Below are 26970 nucleotides of genomic sequence, written 5' to 3'. Positions count from 1 at the left end.
TGTTTAAGTTGTTCTTTGTAAATTATGGATATTAGTCCTTTGTCAGATGGGTAGATTGCAAAATTTTCACCCATTCTGTAGGTTCCCTGTTCACTCTGATGGTAGTTTCTTTTGCTGTGCAGAAGCTCTTTAGTTTAACTAGATCCCATTTGTCAGTTTTGGCTTTTGTTGCCATTGCTTTTGGTGTTTTAGTCATGAAGTCCTTGCACATGCCTATGTCCTGAATGGTATTGCGTAGGTTTTCTTCTAGGGCTTTTATGGTTTTAGGTCTAACATTTAAGTCTTTAATCCATCTCGAGTTAATTTTGTATAAGGTGTAAGGAAGGGATCCAGTTTCAGCTTTCTACATATGGCTAGCCAGTTTTCCCAGCACCATTTATTAAATAGGGAATCCTTTCCCCATTTCTTGTTTTTGACAAAAACATTTCTATGCCACCTACTTTTCATCAAGAAAACTTTGTTACCAAAAGTTTTCTTTTCATCATGTATTCCAAAAGTAGTCGTCCCCAAAACAATTTTGTAAAATTTTTCATTTCCATATGTAAACTCCTTTTCCAAGGAAATGCTCTAAGAGCTTGACTTCGACTCATTGATGTCTCCCATAAGCCTGTTGTTTTATCCAGGATGAGTCATGAATTTTTCTGATAGAATTTCTCCCTTGTGTAGTGGGTTGAATCATGTCCCCACAAAACAAACACCTGTCCTCCCAAAACCTCAGTATATGACCTTATTTCAATATAGGGTCTTTGTAGATATAAATAGTCATTAGTTAAGATGAGGCTATACTAGATTCAGGGGGACCCTGAGTCCAGTGACTGTTGTCCTTATAAGAGGAGTAGAATGACAGAGACCCACCTAGAAAAGGTCATGTGACATTGGAGGCAGAGACTGGAATGATGCAGTGATAAGACATATGACGTAAAGGATTGCTGACAGCCAGCAGAGGCTAGGAAGAGGCAATAGAAGATTCTTCCTTAGGGCTTTCCAAGGGAGGGAGGCCCTGCTGTCACCTTGATCCCCAACATTTAGCCTCCAGAACTATGAGAGAGAATACATTTCTGTTATTTTAAGTCACCAAGTTTGTGGTCATTTGTTAAGGTGGCCCAAGGAAACTAATATACCTTGCTATACCACATGATGTTTTTACTACTTTTACAATAGTAAACTTATGTCATATTCATTTGCTTTTCCAACTTCTATTCTGTTGGAAAGCACATACTGAAATAATTTTATTTTACCATTAAATTAGTCAACACTCAGAATGGTTCCATATTCAAAGCCTATTGTTCTACTTTTATGCTTCATTTCATTTGTTTCACGTATTTTTCTCAGAAGTAAATATACTCTTACCAAAATTCATTTGGGAATTTAATTTTCTTTTCTCTTTCTAGGTATTCTGTTATCAAGTGTTGGCTTGCTAGAAAAAATAGAATGCCTCATGAAGTCAGACACTCAATGGAAGGAATTAAGCTCTGCCCAACTCAAAGTAAATCGATTCACTCTATTTGTTTAGCTTTTGCAACTAACATGTTACGCACAATATGCATAATTTTAAACTTTTTTCCATTTAAATAAGTTGGAATACGTAAGGGCTAATCCTTGTGTTCTCCTTTTAAGGTTGCTTTAACTTCTTCGGACTTTCCGAATTAATTTGGTAAATTACTCACATAGGAATTGGAACTTTGACAAAATTGAGTTACTTATATTTCCAAGCTTACTACCCTTTAATAGGTTGATATACAATTTGAAATTTTAAGGTTAAGTTTCAAAATATGAAAAAGCAGCCAAAACACACAGAGCACTAATAAACTGATCCCTAAAACTCATTGTATATTCAAAGATATATACAATATGGCTGAAAAGAAAGAAACAGTGCTGAGTTGTTTTTTGTGCTCTTTTAAAAATTACCATTTACTTGTTGGGATAGGTTGAGAGTGACTCTTCAGTGGGGTAAGCTGGTAACTTACCATGTAAGTCAGCTGGTATAGAGGGGAAAGCATGACATTTGGGGTTAGAGAACTTAGGTTCAGATCTCAGTTCTGTACTATTATGGAAAGGTCACTCAACCTCTGAACTTAGTTTTTTCATCCTCAGCTACTACTGTGTACGTGGAAGATGTTCAACAATTGCTAGTTGCTAAAATTCTGCCCTAACTCGCAGGATTCTTATGACTAAATGACTCCGTGTGTATACAATTTCTTTGTGAACTGAAAAGTACAAAAAATAATAGTTACTATTTTTTCCTGTCACCTGGCCACTAAACATAACAGCATATAAATGCCAGGCACAGGCAATCACCTTCATTCAGTGATTCTCCAAGGGCCCTGCCCCCATATCTCCAAGTTTCTTTTCCCTGCTCAGTATCGACCACTCTCCCTCCTACTTGTCTGGTGTGCCACGCAGATTTTCTCCTCTGTATTAGCAGCCTCAGCCTTCTCCATTCAACGCTGCCTTCTTCCAGATTTCAGGGTACCTGCGAGGTAGGAAATGTTGCCTTCTCCAGCCTTACTCTTTGCTTTCTCCATGATTTCCCTACTCCTCTCTGCAATCTGTGTCTTTCAACATCCCCACCATCTTCACCAGTGGAAGAGATCACTTGGGTAAGTTGTTGTGATTACAGTAATTTCTGTCTATGCTTTGTCAGACTGGTGACAAAGCTATGTCTCTGTAGCTCAGCTCTGCTTATGTTTTTACCAGATCTAAAATACTTTAATTGTCTCCCATTTTCCTTCAGGATAAAATTTAGACTCTTTGACACAGAAAATCCTTAATGCTCTAATACTTATCTCTGTCTTTGCAGTGACATTCCCTGCCACTCCCCTTCACACCCTAAATGCTATACTAAGCTAGTGGGTCATGATCGTTTGTTCCCTATCTCATTTCATTAAAAAGCTTGAGCAGCACACTGTGTTTTCTCTTACCCCTACTCTAAATGCTCTTCTCTCCCCTTCTTTACTTTCTAATGCCTAGCATCCTTTAACATTCAGTTCAAGTATTATCTTCTCTAGGAAACTTTCTCTGTGGGTTATCATGGCATTTCTACCATAGCTGTATCATGCTCTATTTGTTTTCTATTGCTGTGTCACAAATTAGCACACATTGAATGGTTTAAAACAACACACATTTATTATTTTACTGTTTCTGTGGGCCTGGAGTACAGGCACAGCTTAGCTGGATCCTCTGCTTAGGGTCTCAGAAAGCTGCAATCAAGACATCGGCTGGGCTGCATTCTCATCCCAGTGGTTTGAATGGGGGAGGAATCTGCTTCCCAGCCCAGTGAGGTTGTCGACAGAATTCATTTTCTTTTCTTTTCTTTTTTTTTTTTTTTGAGACGGAGTCTCGCTCTGTCGCCCAGGCTGGAGTACAGTGGCCGGATCTCGGCTCACTGCAAGCTCCGCCTCCCGGGTTTACGCCATTCTCCTGCCTCAGCCTCCCGAGTAGCTGGGACTACAGGCGCCTGCCACCTCGCCCGGCTAGTTTTTTGTATTTTTTAGTAGAGACGGGGTTTCACCGTGTTAGCCACGATGGTCTCGATCTCCTGACCTTGTGATCCACCCGTCTCGGCCTCCCAAAGTGCTGGGATTACAGGCTTGAGCCACCGCGCCCGGCCAGAATTCATTTTCTTCTGTCTTTAGGAATGAGGGCCCTGGCTCTGGCTGGGTATATGCTGGAAACCTCCCTCACCTGCCGAGGGCTGCACACGGTTCCTTGCCATGTGGGCTCTCCTAGCATGGCCTCTTACTTTATCCAGCAAGAGTCTTTAGAGCAAGTCTGATAGCAAGATGGAGTTGTATGTGATGTAACATCATCATGCGAATGAGACCTTATCACTTGCATCATATTTTATTGGTTAGAAGTCACGGGTCTTATCCTCACTCAGAAAAGAGGAGTTTACACTAAGGTGTAAATACCATGATGCAGGGATTCTGGGGGCCACCTGGGAGTCTGTCCAGCACGCATGCTGTGTTATCATTCTTTTTACTGCCTGTCTCCTTTGAAAACGAGTGAGCTTCTTAAGGGAAGGGACTGCTCACCTCCCAATCTTCCACAGCACAGTGGTTGGCATACAGTAGCTATCAATGCTCATTTAAAAAATGAGTAAGTAAATAGTAGGATGAAGTAAAATTGTCATGTTTTTATCTGCCTTGTGATTATGGGAAAAAAGGGTGAAAACCCATGATGAGTGGGAAAAAGAAAGGCAAGCTGGAAGAGGCAACATTTTAAGTTTAATGTCCAGAAACTGGTTAGCTCTTCAGTGCTGAGCCTTGTTCTCTTTGAACATGGAATAGACTCTTCTTTCTGTCTACTCTGGAAGAGAGTATACCTGAGACGTTGTGGTAAATTTGATTATTGTTCAGAAATATTCATTCCTGCTCCACCTACATGAACAGAATATATTTCCTTGCACCTTGACTTTGAGCTTTTCCTTGTGACATGTTTTCATCAATGGAATATTAGTGGGTGCAGTGTGCCCCCAGGGTTTGGAAAGGGTTTGCATGATTTGGCTTGCTCTTTTTCTCTTCTGCCATCATCACAAGAGCATGCCTGGACTGGCCCTCTGATCACAGAGAAAGATTCAAGGCATAGATCTGAGCTTGCCCAGCCACGTTTCCCAGCCATTCCCCAGCCAAAGAAGCCAACCACCTATTGATCTGCTGACATGTGACCGAAACAAATACTATTGCTGTATGTCACTAAGATTTTGTGGTTGTTTATTATATAGCAAGAGAGTTATTATGTAGCAAGAGTGAACTTATATACCATATCAAAGGGAAGTGTGACTCAGAAAAGGAAAGAACTGTGTGCCTCTCTTTTGCAAAGAAGGATGGCATGTCATAGTTTGCCAATGGGAGAAACTCACCAGAGATTTGGCAGGTGGGAGGGAAGTCGAGGCCGTTAGCCTTGGGAAGTTGCTCATATCAGGCATGGTGGGTTCCTCAGATACGGCATTTTCACACATCTTTCCACAGCCTCACTTCACAGATATGGTGGCTGCACAGATATCCCCATGAACTCCTCGTTTTTGTCACACTTTGGGTGGCTAAATGTGTGCAGCTCCTTGTACTCCATGAGCTTCTGGTTTCCCACTCATGTCCGTGCATCAGGATCACGACTTTTTTCAATTCTCCAGCTGTAGCTTCCAGATCTTCACTCCCCTGGGTCCTCCCACACCTGGATAATCCCAAATTCCTGTGTTAGACTCTCACTCTTGTGTTACTTGTAGTGGCTCTGTTTTCCTAACTGAATCCAGACTGAAAACAGGACTGAATAGAGATAAACCATTTGGCAATCATCAGAGCCCATCAGTCAGCACAGATTTTAATATCTTTACTAGCTAAACTATTTTCAAATTAAAAAATAAATTATCAGAGGTAGAGTTTCCATGATCCAACCCAAGAAAGGCATGGAAAATATAAGGCAGTTAGAATTTGTGCTTCCATAACTTATTTTGTTAACATAGTAACAAAATCCCCTCCTTTATTACTGATTCCAACCACCAAATCCAAGGTGTCTCAGAGGGATTTATAAAGCTTAAGATTTCCTGGAGGAGAGAAATTCAAAATAATCTATGTTTTTATGTTCTAAAGAAACATTTCTATATTTATTTCGCATCATACTCTGTTGATCTAGCCAGGTTTCTTTTTATGCTTCCTGGGAGATTTTAACAGGGCAGGAAGTAAGAGGGCAAATAGTCAAGGTGGTTGATTCCCAACTTTCATTCCACGCCAGCAACTCATGTCAACCAATCATGGTGATCCCATTTCCCTTCCCAGTAACTAGTTTAGAAATGGGGTGGGGTGCAGTGGCTTACACCTGTAATCCCAACACTTTGGGAGGCCAAGGTGGGCAGATCACCTGAGGTCAGGAGTTCGAGACCAGCCTGGCCAACATGGTAAAACCCCATCCCTACTAAAAATAATAATAATAATAATAAATTAATTAATTTAAAAAAATAGCTGGGCGTGGTGGTGAACGTCTGTAGTCCCAGTTACTTGGGAGGCTGAGGTGGGAGAATCACTTGATCCCAGGAGGCGGAGGTTGCAGTGAGCTAAGAGCATGCCACTGTACTCCAGCCTGGGCAACAGGAGTGAAACCCTGCCTCAAAAAGAATAAAATTAAATTAAAATAAAAGAAAGGGCATGTGACAGGATCCTCCTTGAGGGGAAATATGCTGGGTGCTTTAGGGGATGGTTTTCCCATCCACTCTTAAAAATGAGCTCTTGGTGAGAAGACCGCCTTTTCCTCTGGATGTTGCTGTACCTGGTGTGGTTACTAGAATAGCTGTAGCTCTCTTGCTGTGCACTGTGAAGATGAAGACAACACCTCAGTTAGCAAAGCAAGCAGTGAAAAGAACTGTGTCCTTCGTGACATTGTGGAGTCACCGCAACATTCAATCCTGCCCTCCACTCTGGCTTTTATCTTATGTGAGATAAAACATTCTCCTATTGTTTAAACTGGGTTGACTTGGCTGTATATTTCTTGTAATCAAAAGCATGTGGAATCAGAAAGGCCCAAACATGGTTAGAAAGAACTGGAGTTAGTCCATCAATAATATGTTCATGGAAAATAAAGTAGATGCTTTTCTCAAGGCACAGACAGAATTTAGTTTTAAATTAGTTACAACTAAATATTAGTATCAAAAGTATGAAAATTAAAAATCACTGGGGGCCTCAGGATACCCATAGGATAATGGTAACTGTGTAAACTCAAATCTCTCTGTGTATCTCTCTCTCTTTGTTTTGTTTTGAGATGGAGTCTCACTCTGTCGCCCAGGCTGGAGTGCAGTGGGTCAATCTCAGCTCACTGCAACCTCTGCCTTCTGAGTTCAAGCGATTGTCCTGCCTCAGCCTCCAGAACAGCTGAGATTACAGGCTCCTGCCACCACACCTGGCTAATTTTCATATTTTAGTAGAGACAGGGTTTCACCATGTTGGCCAGGCTGGTCTCGAATCCCTGACCTCAAGTGATCCACCTGCCTTGGCTTCCCAAAATGCTGGGATTACAGGTGGAAGCCACCATGCCTGGCCTCGCTGTGTATCGTTCTATAAACCAAAGAGAGAAGGAAAACAAGTCACTTGTAGCCTGTGTCTATAACATTAGAAGACAACAAATATTACAGAGTTTATTTCATATGTAAGTGAGGGAAATAAACATATAAGGCAAACAAAATTTGTCCTGGAACCCATAATCGGCAGTGAATCTGGTGACAACTAGGAAAAATGGGAGAGAATGCAGTAAGGTTTTAGAGTTAACAGAACATAAATAGCACCAGCTAGAGTTCATCCCCAGAAAGCAAGGTCCCCATGCTGTGTGGAAATATACATCTAGAAATATAGACATTATATCTATATTCTTCTTTTGAAAAGTATAATCAGTTTATTTCCCTGTTTACAAGGCCTGTAAGATAAAAATGAAAGTCCTTTGCATGACATATGAGGCTTTCCTGATCCGGCTTCAGCCTCCCTTCCAGCTCCACGAAACTTTCTGTATACTACAACATTGTGGTTGTGGATAGACAGATCTGGGATGAGTCTTGTTATTAGCTGGATATCTTTGGTCAAGTTACTATAGGTCACTCAGCCTTAGTTTCCTCATCTGTAAAATAAGAATAATAATACCTGCCCATCACAAGGGTTGTGTCTGAGTTAAATAATATTATAGCTGTCGACTGCTTAGCCACCGCACCTGGCACAGTGGAAGTGCGGGAGAATCCACTCTGATCACCCCTAACCCTGTCAAGTCCTCTCATACCTTTGTGCTTATATGATGTGTGCTGTTTCTTCTTTCTAACATGTTCTGACCTCCCTTCTCTGTCTAACAAACTGCTCCTCCTGTTTCAAAGTCCGAGTCTGTTTTCACTTAGACATAGTGATTCCCTCCCTGTGCTCCCAAAGCAGCTTTTCCCTTGCACATCAACCGGCCGTTAGCAGGGACCCAGTAAATATATATGTTAAATGAACAAACTAACAAAGCATCAAAAGACTGAGCAAGATGGAATGATTTATGACAAATAAAGTTACTTATAAAACATGAAGTTTAGAAAGTGTACAAAAGATTGCTCGCATTCATTCAGATGGTCTTTGGCATTATCCTACAAATTCAGGAACACTCTTTTCATTGTTTTTCCTGTATGTCTATTAAATTTCTGTTTTTTATAATTCCCACCACAGATGAAATTTTTCTTGAGTCACCAACTCCAATAAATAGTGTCACAAGCATTTATGAAACAGAAGAGGAGGGGTGGAAGAGTGACACTTCATTATATGAAAATGACATAGATGAGCCCAGGGAAGAGGAAGTGGAAGAGCTAATCTCCTGGACCAACACTCTCAATACAAATACTTTAGAAGATTAAGCAGAACATTATCAGATTAAAAAACTAAACAGCCTCTGCCATAGCCCAGTGTTGTGGAGCAATTTTGGAAGACTCTCAGAACTTGGATTTCATTTTTTTCAGGCTGTTCTCACCCGCTCACTGCAAGTACAAGCAAGTACAAATTACAAATATAAGTACAAATCAGTAAAGATGTTGCTTTGACTTTCTTTAGAACTAAGTTACCAAAGTTAGGGATGTTCATTGCCATATGCCAATCAATGGTGTGACACTCCCACAGTTGTTAGGCTACTGGACACAAGTTTTTGCAGGCAGAGAATGGGTCAGAAAGAGGCTGGGATAGGAGAGGAGCAATTAAGAGCTTCAGAGGCTGGACATGACCTCAAATAGCAGGATCTATACATGGACCTACATCTGCCTGCTTTCTTGTCTTGTTTCCTCCATATTCAAGGAATGAGATGTCACTATTTACTAATGTTTCCCTTCTGTTTTATCCCAGAGTACATGGGAACATATCTGTCACCCCAAAAGTCTCCCCCTGCTTCATGGTAATACGTCTCTCCTGCTCCTATTTCCTGCCCTTACTTTTCATAAGATCAGTCAGTATCACTGATCTGCTTTCTGGCACTGCAGATTAGTGCACAATTTCTAGTTTTATATAAAGTAGACCTTCTATCTCCTCGTATTCTTATAACTTTATTTTCTCTGTCTCTTTTTGCCATGTTGTCTCAACCTATACGTATGCTTGGGTCTCTCCTATTCTAAAATATGTCTCTGCCTTTGACCCCATCTCTGCTTACCTCACCATTATTCACTCATTTTTCTCAGTCAGATTTATTGATGGTAGTCTAACATTCTCTCTTTATTTCTTTCATTCATTTCACATTTGCATCCACTGCACAATGAAATCTATCTTCCATTCTACTTCACTAAAATTTGCTGGGATCACCGTGATTTTCTTACTGCCAAAACTCATGTTTGATATTATTGATCATCTTCTTATTTTGAAGTGTTTATTGCCGTGGCTTCAGAGAGACCTATTTTGAGGCCTACATACCTACACACGTATGTCTTCTCAAAAATGCCACAATGATCTATATGTCTGACCTTGGATGTAGTTATCAAATAGGTCTCTCTCTCATTTTTAGGGAAACTGATTTTAGTTCCCATGAAAAAAAGAAAGCTCTACTACATGTATCTGGTCTCTTTGCACTCTCCTGGCAAGCTAAATATTTCCAAGTCTCCCTCTGGTAGTTCAGACAGTAGTGTCCCAACAGACTGTAGTACCTACACTTTTGCTATCCCCCTGTGACCAGAACCACAACATTCTGAGTCTCTCTTAGACCTCTTTTATAAGAGCACAGATTCCATTTATGAGGGTTTCACTCTCGTGACAAAATAATTTCCCAAAGGCCATACCTCCAAATACCATTCCCTTGGGGGTTAGGGTGTCAATATGTGAATTTTGGAAGGGGACACAAACATTCAGGCTACAACATTGTGTCTAATATTACTGAACTCCTTGTACTTCCCCACACGTAACAGCATTTTCCTGCTTCCCTGCCTGTGCTTATGCCATTTCCTCTACCGAGAATTCCTTTTCCCCTCTTCAGTTGGCTAACACCTATTCAGCCCCTAAAACTCAGCTCAGGCATCACCTCCAGAGTTTTCTCTGCACTCCACATACCCTACTCCAGGCTGGGTCTCTCTCTGGCTCTCTGGCTGTCACTCTGTGGGCACCATGTAGTATGTGTATGTGTCTGCCATTCAATTTTATTGAAATTGTCTGTTTGCACATTTGCTTCTCCCATTAAACCTTCAAAGTAGAAGCCAACCAGACAGACTCCATCCTAATGATACTCAATAATATAGGACTACATTCCAACAGCTGCCACAATGTCTCAAACAAAAGCTCCTGTTTCACTGTGTTAGAGTTTACTGTTAAAAAATAAACTTGGAAATCTTAGCAAATGAGTGAATTCAAAAGTAACAAAAAAAAGAACTTTTAATAACAAGCAGAAATACCTTGATAGAGTTGATTCTGGAAGAAGGCACTAGGTTTTTAAAAATAGCTTTATTGAGGTATGATTGACGTAGAAGAAGTTGAGCAATTCAAAGTGTACGATGTTAAGTTTTTATATATGATGCCTTCATGTAATCCTGCTACTATCAACATTGGGAACACATCTGTCACCCCAAAAGTTTCCCCTTGCTTCGTGGTAATACGTCTCTCCTGCTCCTATTTCCTGCCGTTCCTTTTCATAAGATCAGTCAGTATCACTGATCTGCTTTCTGTCACTGCAGATTAGTGTGCAATTTCTAGTTTTATATAAATGAAATTATGCAGGCTGGGCATGGTGGCTTGCGCCTGTAATTCCAGCACTTTGGGAGGCCAAGGCGGGCAGATTACGAGGTCAGGAGTTTGAGACCAGCCTGGCTAACATGGTGAAACCCCGTCTCTACTAAAAATACAAAAATTAGCCGGACGTGGTGGCGGTTGTCTGTAATCCCAGCTACTCAGGAGGCTGAGGCAGGAGAATCGCTTGAATCTGGGAGGCAAATGTTGCAGTGAGCCAAGACCGTGCCATTGCAGTCCAGCCTGGGTGACAGAGTGAGATTCCATCTCAAAAAAAAAAAGAAGAAGGAAGGAAGGAAGGAAGGAAGGAAGGAAGGAGAGGGAGGGAGGGGGAGGGAGGGATGGGGAGGAGGGAGGGAGGAAAGAAAAGAAAAGAAAAGAAAAGAAGGAAGGAAGGAAGGAAGGAAGAAAGGAAGGGGAAAGAAAGAAAAAGAAAGAAAGAAAGAAAAGCAGGAAAGCAAGAAAGCAAGCTGTGTGGCTGATTTCACTCAGCACAATTATGTTGAGATTTCTTTATCTTTTGTATATCCATATTCATTTTTATTGCTGAGTAGTATTCTACTGTATGGATATACCACAATTTGTTTATACATTCACCTGTTGGTGGACATTTGTGTTGTTTTCAGTGTGAGACTATTACAAATATAAAAGTTACTGTGGCAAATCCATCCTAAGATGACCAACAACGAGTCAAACCCTTACACAATCCTTGAGTGTAAATAGAACCTGTGTCTTCTAGTCAATAGAACATAGCAAAGTGATGTGATGACGCTGCTGTCATTACATTATGTCGTATTAAGACTCCATCTTAAGCAAACTAGAGAGAGATTCTCCTGCTAGCTTTGAAGAAGTAAGCTGTCATGTGGGAAGGCCACCTAACAGGAATTGCTGGCAACTGCAGGAGCTGAGAGGAGCCATTGGCTGACAGTCAACCAGAAAATAGGGACCTTGGTCCTACAAACTCAAGAAATTGAATTCTGTCAACAACCATGTAAGCTGTTTTAACCTGCTAACTTTGGGGTAATTTGTTGTGTAGTGATAGAAAATTAATACAGCTTATACGAACAATGTGTTTAAGTCTTTATATGGACTTATGTTTTATTTTCTTTTGGGTAAATAGAACTGAAATGGCTGGATTATATGGTAGGTATATGTTTAAGTTTTTAAGAAATTGTCAGGGCTAGATATGGTAGCTCACACCTGTAATCCCCACACTTTGGGAGGCCGAGGCATGAGGATTGCCTGAGTTCAGGAGTCCAAGACTAGCCCTGATCAACATAGTGAAACCCCTGTCCCGATTAAAAAGAAGAAAGGAAGGAAGAAGGGAAGAAAGAAAAAAGGAAGAAGTTTTTTTGTTTGTTTGTTTTTGTTTTTGTTTTTTAGACAAGGTCTCACTCTGTCACCAGGCTGGGGTGCAGTGGTGCAATCATAGCTCACTATAGCCTCAACCTTCCAGGTTCAAACAATCATCCCACCTCTGCTTCCCAAGTAGCTAGGACAACAGGCACACACTGCTGTTCCTGGCTAATTAAAAAAAATTTTTTTATTATTTTGTATTTTTTTGTGGATATGGGCTCTCACTATGTTGCCCAGACTGGTCTAAAACTTTTAGGCTCAAGCAATCCTCCTGCCTCAGCCTCCCAAAGTGCTAGGATTACGAGTGTGAGCCACTGTGCCTGGCTTAGTCAATCTATTAAATGTTAGCCATTCTAAGATACGTAGAAGAATCTCATTTTAATTTGTATTTCCCCAAAGACTATGATGATGAGCATTTTCTCATGTGCTTATTTGCAGTCCTTGTATCTTCTTTAATGAAATGTTTTGTCCAAATCTTTTGCCTATTTTTTTTTACTGGGATGTTTGTTTTCCTATTATTAAGTTTTGAGAGTTCTTGTGTATCCTGGATATAAGTTCTTTATCAGATAGATGATTTACAGATACATAATTTGGAAACTAGTGATAAGTCTGTTTTTGTCTTTTCATTACTTTATTTTTGAGACAGAGTCTCACTCGTTGTCCAGGGTGGAAAGCAGTGGTGCAATCTCAGCTCACTGCAACCTCCACCTCCCAGGTTCAAGCAATTCTCTTGCCTCAGCCTCCTGAGTAGCTGGGATTACAGGTGTGTACCACCACGCTTAGCTAATTTTTATCTTTTTTTAGTAGAGACAGGGTTCCACCATGTTGGCCAGGCTGGTCTTGAACTCCTGACCTCAAGTGATCTGCCCAGTTAAGCCTCCCAAAGTGCTGGGACTACAGGCATGAGCCACCATGCCCAGCCTGATTACCTTAATAGTGTTTTTCAAAGAGCAGAAGTTTTGAATTTTGATAAAGTCCAACTTATCAAATTGTTTCTTATATAGATTGTGCTTTTGATGGTATATCTCATAAATCATTGCCTAATCCAAAGTCACAAAGATTTTTATTGTAGAAATTTTTTAATTTTAGGTTTTACATTTAGGTCTGTGATCCATTAAGAATTAATTTTTATATGGGTGCAAAGAACCAGCCATATACATTTTTATATAGGTGCAAGGATTGGTGTTCATGTAGATTTTTTGCCCTCCCTCTCCAGCTTTTTTTTTTACTTCCTTCCCTCTCCTCTATTTTTGCATATTTAGTTGTCCCAACACCACTTGCTTAAAAGACTATCCTTTCTCCACTGAATTGTCTTAATACCTTTATTGAAAATCAATTATCCATATATGTGTGTGTCTATTTCTGGACTATCTATACTGTTCTACTGATATGTTTGTCTGTCTTTATGCCAGTACTGCATTGTCTTGATTACTGTAGCTTTATTATGTATCTTAAAATAAGGTAATGCTAACCCTCTAGCTTTGTTCTTCTTTTTAAAAATTGTTTTAGCTATTCTACATCTTTTACATTATGATATAAATTTTAGAATCAGTCCTTCAGTGCCTACAAAAAATCACGTGGAGATTTCGATTGGGATTGTATTGAATCTATGGCTCAATCTGGGGAGGACTGACATTTTATAGACTCACTATGTTGAGTCTTCCCACTCATGAAGTCTTCATTTATTTGGGTCTTCTATAATATCTTTTAGCAATGCTTTCTAATGTTCAGTTGTCCACATGTTGCGTACCATTTGTCAGATTTTTCTGTAAGTATTTTTTGGTACTGTTCTAGATAGTGTTACTCTTAAATGTCAAATTATTATTTGCTAATATATAGAAATACAATTGATTTCTGCATATTGATCTTGTATCTTGCAATATTACCAGTCTCGTTAGTTCTAGTGTCTATGTTGTAGATTTAAAGACAGTTTTGCTTCTTCCTTTTCAATCTAGATGTACTTACTTCTTTTTGTTGACTTACTGAACTGGCTAGAATCCCTAATATGGTATTGAAAAGAATCAGTGTAAATTAATGCCCTTGTCTTGTTCTTGAACTGAGGAGGAAAGCTTGTGGTCTTTTATCATTAAGTACAATGTTAGCTGTAGATTTTTCAAAGATGCCTTTTATCCAGTTGAGGAGGTTTCCTGCAACTTCTAATCTGCTATGAGTTTTTATCAGAAATAGAAGTTAGATTCTGTTTAATACTTTTTCCACGTCTATTAAGATGAATTTAAGAGTTTTCTTTTTTAATTTATTAATATGGTAACTTACATTGATTTTTTTCTTTTAGAATGTTTACATCTCTGTTCTTGAGAGAAATTGGCTGTAGTTTTCTTTTCTTGAAATGTCTTTGTCTAGGTTTGGTATCACAGTAATGCGAGCCTCATAGAATGAATTGGGAAAAATTCTGTCCTCTTTAATTTTGTGAAAGAGTTTTTGTAGAACTGGTATAATTTCACCCTTATATTTTGGTAAAATTCACCAACATGTCATAGAAATTTTCATTACCAGGCTGTAGTTATATTTTCTATTTTAGGTTCAAACAGAAAAAAAAAATAAATGAAGACCAAAGTAGAAGTTTCTTTTAATTCCAATTAAGAATATTTCCAACTCTTTAACATAGGAGAGGCAGCATGGGAGGGTGTTTAGGAGCCCAGATTCTACAGCCAGACTGCCTGGATCTGCCCCCTGCTGACTAGCTGTGTGACTTTGGGCAAGTTACTTCACCTTCCTTCACCTTGGCTTTCCTCATCAAGTCAAGAATAGATAATAGCCAGGCATGGTGGCTCATGCCTGTAATCCCAACGCTTTGGGAGAACGAGTTGGAAGGATCTCTTGAACCCAGGAGCTCAAGACCAACCTGGGCAACATAGTGAGATCCCTGTCTCTACAAAAATTTTTTTTAGGCCGGGCGCGGTGGCTCAAGCCTGTAATCCCAGCACTTTGGGAGGCCGAGACGGGCGGATCACGAGGTCAGGAGATCGAGACCATCGTGGCTAACACGGTGAAACCCCGTCTCTACTAAAAAATACAAAAAACTAGCCGGGCGAGGTGGCAGGCGCCTGTAGTCCCAGCTATTCGGGAGGCTGAGGCAGGAGAATGGCGTAAACCCGGGAGGCGGAGCTTGCAGTGAGCCGAGATCTGGCCACTACACTCCAGCCTGGGCGACAAAGTGAGACTCAGTCTCAAAAAAAAAAAAAAAATTTTTTTTTAATTAGCCAAATGTGGTGGCACATACCCATAGTCCTAGCTACTCAGGAGGCTGTGGTGGGCGGATTGCTTGAGCCTGGGAGATTGAGGCTGCAGTGATCTGTGATGATGTCACTGCACTCCACCCTGGGCAACAGAGCAAGACCTTGTCTCAAAAAACAAAACAAAATAAACACACCTAGGTTGTTGAGAAAACCAAATAAATGCATCAATATATTAATATTTGCAAAGTGCTAAGAATAGCGCCTGGCCTATAGTAAGCACTATTTATGTGTTTGATAAAATAAAAAACAAATTTTACTTCTATTTAGTTAATTGATCCCATGCACTATGAAAGAAATTCAGATTCAGAGGGCCTGAACTGAAGTCTATAAACCTGCAGTTTTAAAAATTACCCCAACTGGTCGGGCGCGGTGGCTCACGCCTGTAATCCCAGCACTTTGGGAGGCCAAGGCGGGAGGATCACGAGGTCAGGAGATGGAGACCATCCTGGCTAACACGGTGAAACCCTGTTTCTACTAAAAATACAAAAAATTAGCCAGGCGTGGTGGCAGGCGCCTGTAGTCCCTGCTACTCGGGAGGCTGAGGCAGGCGAATGGCGTGAACCCCGGCGGAGCTTGCAGTGAGCCGAGATGGCACTACTGCACTCTAGCCTGGGCGACAGAGCGAGACTCCGTCTCAACAACAACAACAACAACAACAACAACAACAACAAAATTACCCCAGTTGATTCTGATGAAGATGATCAGTGGATGACACTTGGAGACACAATGTAATTCTGAGATTAATTTCAAATGTGATTAACATGGCATGCCAAATCGTGCCATTTGATAACGGAGTGTGTCATGTATAGTAAAGCTCCACAACTGACTCATACCCTCCATTGGATATGATGTCAGATCTGAAGTTAAGGCTCTATAGGAACGTGAAGCCCCAGCCCCCTTGTGATCAGTCTGGATGGATTCTGAAAAGAGAGGAGAAGAGAGAGGCAGGAAATTTCATTTTTAAAAACGTTCTAAATTAGCCGGGCGTGGTGGCGCATTCCTGTAGTCCCAGGTGCTACGCAGGCCTGGGGCACGAGAATCGCTTGAACCCGGGAGGCGGAGGTTGCAGTGAGCAGAGACCGGGTCACTGCACTCCAGACTGGGCGACAGAGCAGGACTCCATCTTAAAATTATAAAATAAAAATAAAAATACATAAAATAAATATTCTAAAATTTTGCATATACGTCATTGTCAAACAGTATTTTTTAAACTTGCGCTGTTGTTTAGACTCCACTTCCCCTCCAGATGGCGCCAGTTAGCTATTTCATGCACTTAAGAGACCCTTCACTGGAAGCCAAGCACCAAGCCTTCTCATGCTTTTAAAGGCTAGTATGGCACACGACCACTTTATAAGAGCGGAATACTTTGTTTTTCCTCCCAAGAAAGATGTTTACTCAGTACTAGGAAAGGTTTACTAAAAGAAAAAGAGCCCAGAGCTTACAAATTATTCACGTTGATAAAATCATAGAGCCAACTTGGAGAAATCAGTCAGTCCTCACCACTGGCTTCAGGCAGGACCACACAGAAACCACCCTCTTGTACATGAGAATGAGCCTGGTTTTTGTTTAATGACTTCCAGACATCAGTGCATCCACTGAGAGCTGCTCCCCCTCCTACCTGAGGGAGGGAGGAACTTCCCTAGGACCTGACAGACAGTTAGAAGGCTCCAGGGCCTGCCCGCCACCTAGGCCTCCTTTGCTTCCCTGCTGCTCTCTTACAGGCCATGGATGCCCCTAACGAGGAAATGGAGCGATGGTGTCGGCTGGGAGATGATGGGGGATCCTGTGCATCTCTGTTATTTGGAAGCTTAACTAAGAATATACGGAGACCCAGAGTTAAATTTAAGCCAATCTCTCCAGAGAGTGAGATCTCAAACCTTATCTAAATATTCAACTCTAGTATTTAACCACCTCCCAGGAGAGAATTCTCTTTGGCTAATCTGATTCCCAGATGCAAAAGTATAAGCCCACTTGATTTGGGGTTTTCATCATAAAAGATGGAGCGCAGCTGGCTCTCATTTTCTGAGCAATATCCCTTAATAGATCTGAAGGCTAATTTTAAATGTTCTATACCCTTCTGCGATCTGTACTAACCAACCCCAGACCTTTTCATTCTTTGTTATGGCCTCTCAATGTTCAAACCCTCTCCCCAACTCTTCATCTCACTTTCAAGTTCTAGGGACCAGACTGGAATCCAAATGAAAAGTGATCACTTGAAGAGCCAAGGGTAATTATATTTACAAGTTGAATTCTGTTTCAACAAATACAATTACAGCATCCATCCTGATCTCCTGAGGCTTTTTGCATGTCTTAACAACTAGCTCATGTTAACAATGCTTCACTGATAGAAAAAAAAAAATGTTTTCTGTAGCGGAGAAAATTATATATACTAGATGTGTTCACAAGTTGCCATCCATTTTAAAATAAAACTTCGTAACTAAGATATTGTTCTCATTAAGTATATGTATAATAATTAACTTAGAGTATGTCCAAAATAAACCTCAATGTCACCAGTGAAGGCTACTAATAAGATATTACTTTAGTGTTCAAAATTGTTTAAATAACTCTGAGTTCTCATATTGTGTCATATGAGTCAACTTTTTCCTATGTTCCGTGGCAAATAACATTTGTATTAAAGAGGTAGGGACTCATTTTTTTTCACAAAATAAGGAGCCCTTAGGTGGGCAGTTGCTGGCATTGGTTCAGCTAGTTGTGCAATGAAGCCATCAAAGACCAAGCTTTTTCTCTTTCCACGCTACCATTTTTAGGATGTTGGCTTTTGTCTCCATGCCTCTTGCTTCTTGATTACAAGATGGCTGCTAGAAAGCTGGGCATGGTGGCTCATGCCTGTAATCCCAGCACTTTGGAAAACCAAGGCAGAAGGATTGCTTGAGCCAGAGTTTGAGAACAACCTAGGCAATACAGTGAGATCCTGTTTCTACTAAAAATATTTTTTACAGTTAGCCTCACCTCAGGAAGGTGAGGCAGGAGGATAGCTTGAGCCGAAGAGCTCTAGGTTGCAGTAAGTTATGATCATACACCACTGCACTCCAGGCAACTGAATAAGACTGTCTTAAAAAAAAAAAAAAAAAAAGACTGATAGGGTTCCAGACTTCATCTGTTTATTCAAGATAGGAAGAAGGGGAGAAGAGGGAAGGGAAGCGATGCTGGCTGCTACTTCTGTTCTAGAGCAAAGGGTGACTCAGTGTCCTCAATGCTAGAAACCAAACTGGTAGCAAAATTTTAAAAAGTCAGTTCTGTTAATAATATAGTTTATCCATACTCATGTAGTCATTTATTGATGATTCAATGGGTAGTTTACAATAGCCTTTACCACATTTTAATATGCATTAATAATTGATAAATGAGAGAAAGGATAATTTTATATATTTTAAAAATATTTTACATTATTGTATTTTTGCACTTGCAGAAATGTCTGACTCACTTTGAAGAGGACTGGAGACAGAGAATTCTAGGCATTTACATCTTGGTTAGTGACCAAATATCCTGGGTAGGCTAGGACAGGGGTTTCTACGATTTTCTGTGAAATCAATAGACATAAAAAGGGACCTAATCCTGAGTTTTCCTTTAAGTACTTTCTTCCAGTCTTAAAATAGATTAGCATAAATGAACTGTGGGATGATTAGGCCCACACTGCATTTCAGAATTTGTAGGCTTCAGTGGTATAAACAGTCCATTAACACCTCGTAAATTAGGATGTTCCTAGGTCAGAGCACAGTGGAACACAAGTAGCAGCAGTCCGGCTGGTCAGTCCAGGTGGTCGCAGAAAGAGATGGCCTAATGTCAGCCTTCAATGTAACATGCAGGTCTAGAATCCAAGAGACCTAGATAGGGCCTGGGAGAACAGGTGCTCTGTGATCAAGAGCAATTTGGTTAATATCTAAGGGCAGTAAACTATAGTGTTCTGGACCTGGGGGTTTGGTGGGGAATAAGATTCAACATTCAAGACTTTGCCATGTTAGAAAAGCTCTGAGCTGCACAGTTGATTACATTCTATCAATCAGAACGTTCCGAGACTTAAGTATCCAGTTCCTCTAGACCTGGGGACCCCCAGTTGTTAGCCTTACTGATAAAATTTTAAGTCCTGTGCCACTGTCCCACATAAAACATTTAATTCTCACAAAGAAAGAATCAGAAAAGTTCAATAATTCTTTTTTTCTTTAACTTGGGGTTGAATATATTAATTTTATTAATTTGACCAAAAGTGAGAAGAGAGCCATATCAAAGGAAATCTAAAGAATGTTCTCAAACTTTCAAGAAAGCTTAAATGGACGTGAACCCCAGGAGCATGCTGTATTGTTTGGTTTGAGCATCTAAATGATATCCTGTCTCATTCTGGCAAATAAATAAATAAATACACAATTAATTATGAATAAAATATTTGGACTTGTTTTTTAGTCTGAATTTTATTACAAAGCTTGGGAAACTTAGAACCAAGTAGATGGAATCTTCCAAACTCTTTGTCTTTCAGTTTAAAAAGAGATCATGTGAATTTCAAGAAAAACATTAATTTCTATGCTTTAAAAAACCAGCTCACGATTTTCCCCAAATCTGAATTTTCCCCACATTCAGTTTGTTCTAAAGTTAAGTCATAAGTACAATCTTTCTGTGAACAAGGGTTCTCTGGTTTTAGATATACACAGATCCTCATTAATCCATCCTAACATCTACAAGGGCATGGCAGTGGATTTGTTGATCACAAAAGCTAACTTTTGCTGTGTAACAAACCACCCTCAAATTTTGTGACTCAAACAACAGTCATTTATTTAACTTGCAATCCTTCATATCAGCAATTTGGGTCAGAGTCAGCTTCTCAGATTGTAGCAATGGGGCTTGTCCACGTATCTGCAGTCAGCATCCAGCTTAGCTGAAGTCTCTCTGGTTTAGGGGGACTCAACTGGGACAGCTTGTCTTTGCTCGTCTTGGTCTTCATCCTTCAACAGACTAGCACAGGCTTGGTCATGGGGTAACTGGACTGGTATCCAGAGGAAGAGAGGAAATGTTCAAGGTCTCTTGAGGCCTGGGTTCAGAACTGGCACATCATTACTTCTGCTAAATTATTGGCCAAAACAGGTCCAGACTAGACTTGAGGGGAGGGTGAATTGAGTCTTTACAGGAAGACTCTTTATAGGAAGGACCACAAAGCCATATTACCAAGGACATAAATGCAAGGAGGAGTGAAGAATTTTGTTCACTTTTGCAATCTAGTGCAGAAAGCATAGATAAATCAATAGAAACCTCTCTCTACTACTAGAGTGAAAAAAGTCTCCAGTTGTTCAATTATGTGCCAGGCCTTGTACTACGCAATAGGGATGGTCCAGGAGATATTTCAATAATGATCATTACTATGCAATGTGAATTGTGAAAGGATAGGCCTGTCCTAGATAACTAGAAGTAACTTGCTCCCAAATTTTATGCCAAGACAGGTTCTTTGTCTATTTGGTAAAAAGTAAGACACTTCTAATTTTTAATATGTATAGATCATTTTTTAAAAATTGATCATAATAACCATATTTGGAGATCTGCCTTCTTTTCTCCTGGCTCTAGCATTTATGTTCCACACAGACTGGAATTCTGTTTTCCTCACTGCTGCAGCCCTTATGCCTTCAACAGTGTCTGACATGTATTAGGTACTCAATAATTACTTAAATGCTGCCTTAAAGTCCCTTTGTAATGCAGCTATGTGGACAGCAGACAAGAGAGGCAATGACAATGGTGCTTTCGTGGTGGAGGCAGAATCATTCTATGTGTTCTCATTGGTGTAAACAAGTACCTTTGTTCTTTTTTGTTGCTTACTTAATCTTTTTTTCTGGTGTTATGATTTAATAAGAGGAAGTGTAGCAGAGTAAATATTGCTCATCTGATGCAGTGATCACCATTCCCAGCTGTGGTTGGCAGTAGGGTGAGATTGATGTAGGATAAGGGATTGGCCTCATACATTTTTGGTGTTTGATCAATGTGTTTGTAAACTGGAGAATAGGCAGTCATAGCAGAGAACAAACAGAAGAGCAGACACTCCATTTCTCTTCTTCAGGAACTTCAAGTCTAGGTTTTACTTTCTCACTCCTGACCAATGGCAGTGACTTTGGAGGGGACATGGGACCATTGGCTCATTATTTTGTTTATTCACTCGTTTATGTACATATTCAACATATATTTATTCAGTTGGAATAAAGAGAAGTGGTACGATGGGCGAAGTTCAAGCTGGGTTGGGAGTCATGGGGGCAGGACGACACTTAATCTAGATTTAAGAGCTCAGGAAAAGCTTCCTGCATGAAGCACCATCTAATCTGAGTTCTGAAGAATAAGTGGAGCTAACAGGCAATAAAGAGAATTGGGGAAGAGTGCATGGGCCAAGGGAACAGCTTGCCTTGCAACCCACCAGATATAGGTGAGGGGATACAACACCTGAGAAGACCTGAAAATAGTTGGCTGTAACTGTGTTGCAGAATTGATAGGCAAGAGATGAGAGAAATGAGGTAAGAGAAAGAGGCAGTGGCCAGACCAAGCTTGAGACAGGAACCCAGGTGAGAAGTGATGGAGAACTGCCAAGGGCAGAGCAGAGAGAAGACAAAAAGCAGATGGATTCCAGGTTGTGTAGAAGGCGAAATTAACAAGATTTGGTGATGAATTGGACTCCAGGAGAGAGGGGTCAGGGATTATGGTTGACATGAGGGATGATGGAGCCTTTTACTAAAATAAAGGATTAAGAAATTTTGAATGGGGTAAGATATTGCTAATAAGTTGAGATCCCCACAGACAGGCTATTTTTTCCTTCCAGGGTCAAACTTAATATCCATCTTAATCTGATCGTAAATGGAAAAACCTGGGTTCTGGATTCAACCAGACTCAGTTCAGACCTGTGCACCAGGCTATATGATGTGGCTCTGGACAAAGGGTTCTCTCTGAGCCTTACCTCCCTCATTGTGAAATGGAGAAAATAATAGTACTTATTTCACAGAGTTATTATTGGAGTTAAATAATAAAATGCATATAAAGTGCTTCACACAGTGTCAGGTTCAGTGAATGCCAGCTAGAATTATTGTGTCTGAAGATGGTGGAAAGAAGAGGCAAGAGGATTAGGCGCAGAGGCTGCTCAGAAAACTTAAGAGGGGTGGAGCTAGGCGGGAAGCTTGGGAAGTGGGGAAGAGGCCAGGCCTGAGGAAATGTAGTGGGCTCTGACCCCAAGGCTTTTGCCAAGGCACTTCATCCCAATGAAAGTCTGATTGCAAGATGTGCTTGCTCCCTACCCCAGAACAATCTGAGCTGCTTCTCCTCCTCAGTCCCTTATTACTCCTGCAGTATCTGTCTTTTATCTGTTTCCCAAATTCCCAGCACTGCATTAGATGCTGATGCTCTGAAAAGTACACATTAAAAACTTCCTTCTTTCAACAAGAAAGAGTTTGGGTTCTACAGCACTGCATTCATGTGCACAGCTCTGGAGCCACACTGCCTGGACTCCCCTCTGAGCACCACCAAACATTGGCCGTGGGTGAGCAACACCTCTCTGTGGCCTGGTTCCTAATCTGATAAGAGTAGTAACCACTAAGAAGTTTTATGTGAGGATTAAATGACTTAATAGTTCTAAAGCACCTAGAGCAATTGCTGGTCCAAATTCAAGTAAGCCCTGAGTAAGTGTTAGCTATTATCACAGTGTCAGAAGAAACCCAGGAGAGCCAGGCCAGTGCCTCTTTAGGCTTTGTGCTCTGAACCAAAGCAGCATCCAAACCAGTGATTAATGAGAGGCAGCAGTTGCCTGGCTTAGCCCATCCTGTGGTGGAAGGAGATAACAATGGCAATTCTTATCAGTTCTCAGTTGTTATTTCATTTAAGTTCATAATTCATGGGGTGGGTATTATTCCCCTTGTAGAGATGAGGTAACTGAGGCTCAAAGAGGTTAAGGCATTAGAACCCAAGACTCTGTAAGCGTATTAACATTTTATTCTGCTGGGAAAAATCAGACTTTTTGAAATATAGTTTGGGAGCCCATGAATGGCCAGAATCCAAATGGCACACCCCAGAAAACCTAAAAATGTCAGAGAGTGGGAAACCACAATTTTGATGTTCTTGATGGAGATTCTTTTGTTTGTATGACAGTTGCTTCTCTAGGATCCTGCAGTGTTCCCTGCCCCCCGCCTGGCTTGAGTAGGGGCTGCAGGATCACATCTGCTCATCTCCTTCTCTTCCAGCCCGGCTGACCTGGCAGTCTGCCAGTCTAACAGCCAGGGCATTTGGGGAGGCCTGATTTTAATAAATTCTATTTCCTGTGGAAAACCGGTTTTTTCAGTGGCTTTGTAACCCAACCATTTTTGATCACATCAGGACTAAACCTGGCAGCCAGCTTGGCAGCTTGTGCACAAATTGCATACAAAGGCAGATTGTTTAGCCTTTATTGTAATTCAAAGCAACTTAAGGAAAAGGGAGGGACAAAAAGAAAAGAAAAAAGTGAAAGAAAAGAAATAAACCCAATCATATTATATAATTACGTAACACAGTGAACTCCTAATTCTCTTTAAGGAAAATACAGAATCAATTAACCTTTCTGTCTCTCTGTTTCCTTTTTCTCTCTGTCTCTCTCAATGTTTCTCACACATGCGCACACATGCGCGTGCGTGCACACGCACCACACACACACACAACAGTAGAGCAGACAAATAATGAATTCCAACTTGAAGTCTTTTTTCCCTGTCTTTTTTTTTTTTTTTTTTTTACCAACCCATCCCACATTCAAGCAGGGTTGGAGAAGTAAAAATCAGGAATATCCTGAGGGGAAAGAGCATGTTTAAAAGATTCTAGAGACAAGGAAAAGAAATAAGAGTGGGTCTGAGAGAGTGAATGAGAGGATGAAAAAAACAGTAGCAATAAGAGTCAGCATCTTAAAATCATTAGATTAAGAGAGTTTGTGGCCGGGCGCGGTGGCTCAAGCCTGTAATCCCAGCACTTTGGGAGGCCGAGACGGGCGGATCACGAGGTCAGGAGATCGAGACCATCCTGGCTAATACGGTGAAACCCCGTCTCTACTAAAAAATACAAAAAAACTAGCCGGGCGAGGTGGCGGGCGCCTGTAGTCCCAGCTACTTGGGAGGCTGAGGCAGGAGAATGGTGTAAACCCGGGGGGCGGAGTTTGCAGTGAGCTGAGATCCGGCCATTGCACTCCAGCCTGGGTGACAGAGCGAGACTCCGTCTCAAAAAAAAAAAAAAAGAGCGAGAGTTTGTGAAGTTAGAAATTATATAAATCAAATTATTAGAAAGTATTAGACTTCTAATTCTCAGAAAGTGTTACATGGCAAGCTATGTTTTGGGTTTCCCTTTCTCAACTTGACCAAATATCTCTGCCCTTTTCTGTGTCCTTCTTGGGTCATGAATGCTTGTATGTCAGAGTGCCTATTAGAGTCTCTGCCTATGTGCCAGACAGGCCATCTGACTAGAGCCATGTTTTACACTTACGGCCTTCTTCTCAGCTACCTGGATAAACCAGTGTGTTCATGAGGATGTTAATATGCTCCCATGTCATGTTCGCATTGATCTGGAGAGAAGATGTACAGCCATCATATTAGAAATTCTAGGCACCTGAGCAGGTCTGTTGGGGAGATGTTTTCTGCATGAGCACTCCATGTGTTTGGTCATATCATAGGGTGATCCATGATTCATTTATAGCAGAATAGACTTTGTTGGGTATATATAATTAAGAAGGGCAATGACCAGGTGCAGTAGCTCATGCCTGTAATCCCAGCACTTTAGGAGGCCAAGGTGGGAAGATTACTTAAGCCTAGGAATTCAAGGCCAGCCTGGGCAACATAGCAAGACTCCATCTCTACTTTTATTGAAACAAATAAATTAAATTTTTAGAAAAGAAAGACAAGCACAGAGGCTTATTGGCATTGAGGGTCAATGAATGGCCTGAATTATTAGGGTGTGCAATTTGAAATAATGTAGGATTCCAATGAGGGTGGGTTTTGAAGGCACTGACTATGGATTCCAGGGTAGGGAGATAGCTAAGCGGGCAAAAGACACAAGTGAGTTAAACCAAAAGATTGGACACATGGCCAGGTAGAAGGGTAGTTAGGCAGAAAATGAGTAACTAAGTTATAAAATGAGTAAATAAGATATCCAAACGAGCTAATCATAGTTTAAACTTGAACCCAGGGATGGATAAGGAAATAAAACAGAAATTTTAATTCAACTGAACGACCATTATGCCATTATGTCCTTGGCATGTGTTGGATTCAGAATTATAAGACACAGTGCTTACCATCCATATTTTGTTTTCTTTCTTTTCTTTTTTTTTTTTTTTTTTTTTTTTTTTTTTTTTTGAGACAGAGTCTCGCTCTGTGGCCCAGGCTGGAGTGCAGTGGAGCCATCTCAGCTAGCTGCAAGCTCTGCCTCCCGGGTTCACATCATTCTCCTGCCTCAGCCTCCCGAGTATCTGGGACTACAGGCATCCACCACCACGCCAGGCTAATTTTTTGTATTTTTTAGTAGAGACAGGGTTTTGCCATGTTAGTCAGCATGGTCTTGATCTCCTGACCTCGTGATCTGCCCGCCTTGGCCTCCCAAAGCATCCATATTTCAGTCTCGTTTGGGGTGGAAGTATGAAGTTGTGGACCACAGTGTGTACATTATACAGGAAACAAGTAGAAATGGGTTTTTAACTGAGGCAGGGATGGGAAAGGGAAGCATAAGAATCACCTAAGAAGCTTTTTTGATATATATCCTAGACTTAATCAGAATCTCTGAAGGGAGGTGGAGATAAAAATGGGTTTGCCTGGTTTGAAAAGCTTCCTGGAAGATTCAGATGTGTTGAATTAGACTGGTACTTGCCAGCCTTACCTGATTAAAAGAATCACCTGAGGACCTTATAAAACTCTGGATTTATGTAGTTCCACCTACCTCCAGAGTTACCGATTCAGCTGGTCTCAGAGCACAGAAATGCATATTTTATTTTCTAAAATGACAAATAAAATTATATATATTTATTGCATACGGAATGGCATTTTGGCATACATATACATTGTGGAATGGCTAAATCAAGCTAATTAACATATGTATTTCCTCACATATTTATCATTTTTTTGTGGTGAGAACACTTAAAATCTAACCACTTGACAATTTTCAAGTAGACAAAATATGTCAGTAATTATAGTCACCATGATGTACGATCTTTCTTGAACTTAGTCCTCCTCTCTACCTGAAGTTCTGTACCTTTTGATCCACATCCCTTCAGGTGCCCCCAACCCCTAGCATCTGGTGACTGCCATTCTGCTCTCAGCTTCTGAGTTCAGCTTTTTTAGGTTCCCATGAAAATGAGATCATGCAGCATTTGACTTTCTGTGCCTGACTTACTTCACTTTTTTTTTTTTTTTTTGAGACTGAGTTTCACTCTTGTTGCCCAAACTGGTGTGCAGTGGCACGATTTCTGCTCGCTGCAACCTCTGCCTCACAGGTTCAAGTGATTCTCCTGCCTCAGCCTCCCAAGTATCTGGAATTACAGGCATGTGCCATCACCCCTGGCTAATCTTTGTATTTTTAGTAGAGATGGGGTTTCACCATGTTGGCCAGGCTGGTCTGGAACTCCTGACCTCAGGTGATCCACCCGCCTTGGTGTCCCAAAGTGCTGGGACTACAGGTGTGAGCCACCGTGCCCA

At 40.8% G+C, this 26970-nt stretch overlaps 1 protein-coding gene across 5 annotated transcripts in view; it reads left to right on the top strand.

Annotated features, from left to right (window-relative positions):
- UBE2U (ubiquitin conjugating enzyme E2 U) overlaps positions 1-8434 on the top strand; it is a 64618-nt gene extending 56184 nt beyond the window's left edge. For 4 of the 5 annotated variants that reach the window (XM_017877202.1, XM_017877201.1, XM_017877200.1 and 1 more), the window contains 2 exons: positions 1392-1486; positions 8172-8434. In XM_017877202.1, coding sequence (XP_017732691.1) covers positions 1392-1486; positions 8172-8356 — 280 coding nt within the window. In that variant the 3' untranslated portion in view covers positions 8357-8434. Of the gene's footprint in view, positions 1-1391; positions 1487-2461; positions 2572-8171 lie in introns of those variants that run through there. The other variant, XM_017877204.1, reaches the window with a different exon arrangement.
- Positions 8435-26970: the final 18536 nt, after the last annotated feature.

The sequence above is a fragment of the Rhinopithecus bieti genome, unplaced genomic scaffold (genome assembly GCF_001698545.2).
Source record: "Rhinopithecus bieti isolate Rb0 unplaced genomic scaffold, ASM169854v2 scaffold_6380, whole genome shotgun sequence".
NCBI classification, from domain to species: Eukaryota; Metazoa; Chordata; class Mammalia; order Primates; family Cercopithecidae; genus Rhinopithecus; species Rhinopithecus bieti.
The sequence above is the reverse complement of the archived record's forward strand: the minus strand, read 5'-3'. Positions and strand labels throughout refer to the sequence as shown.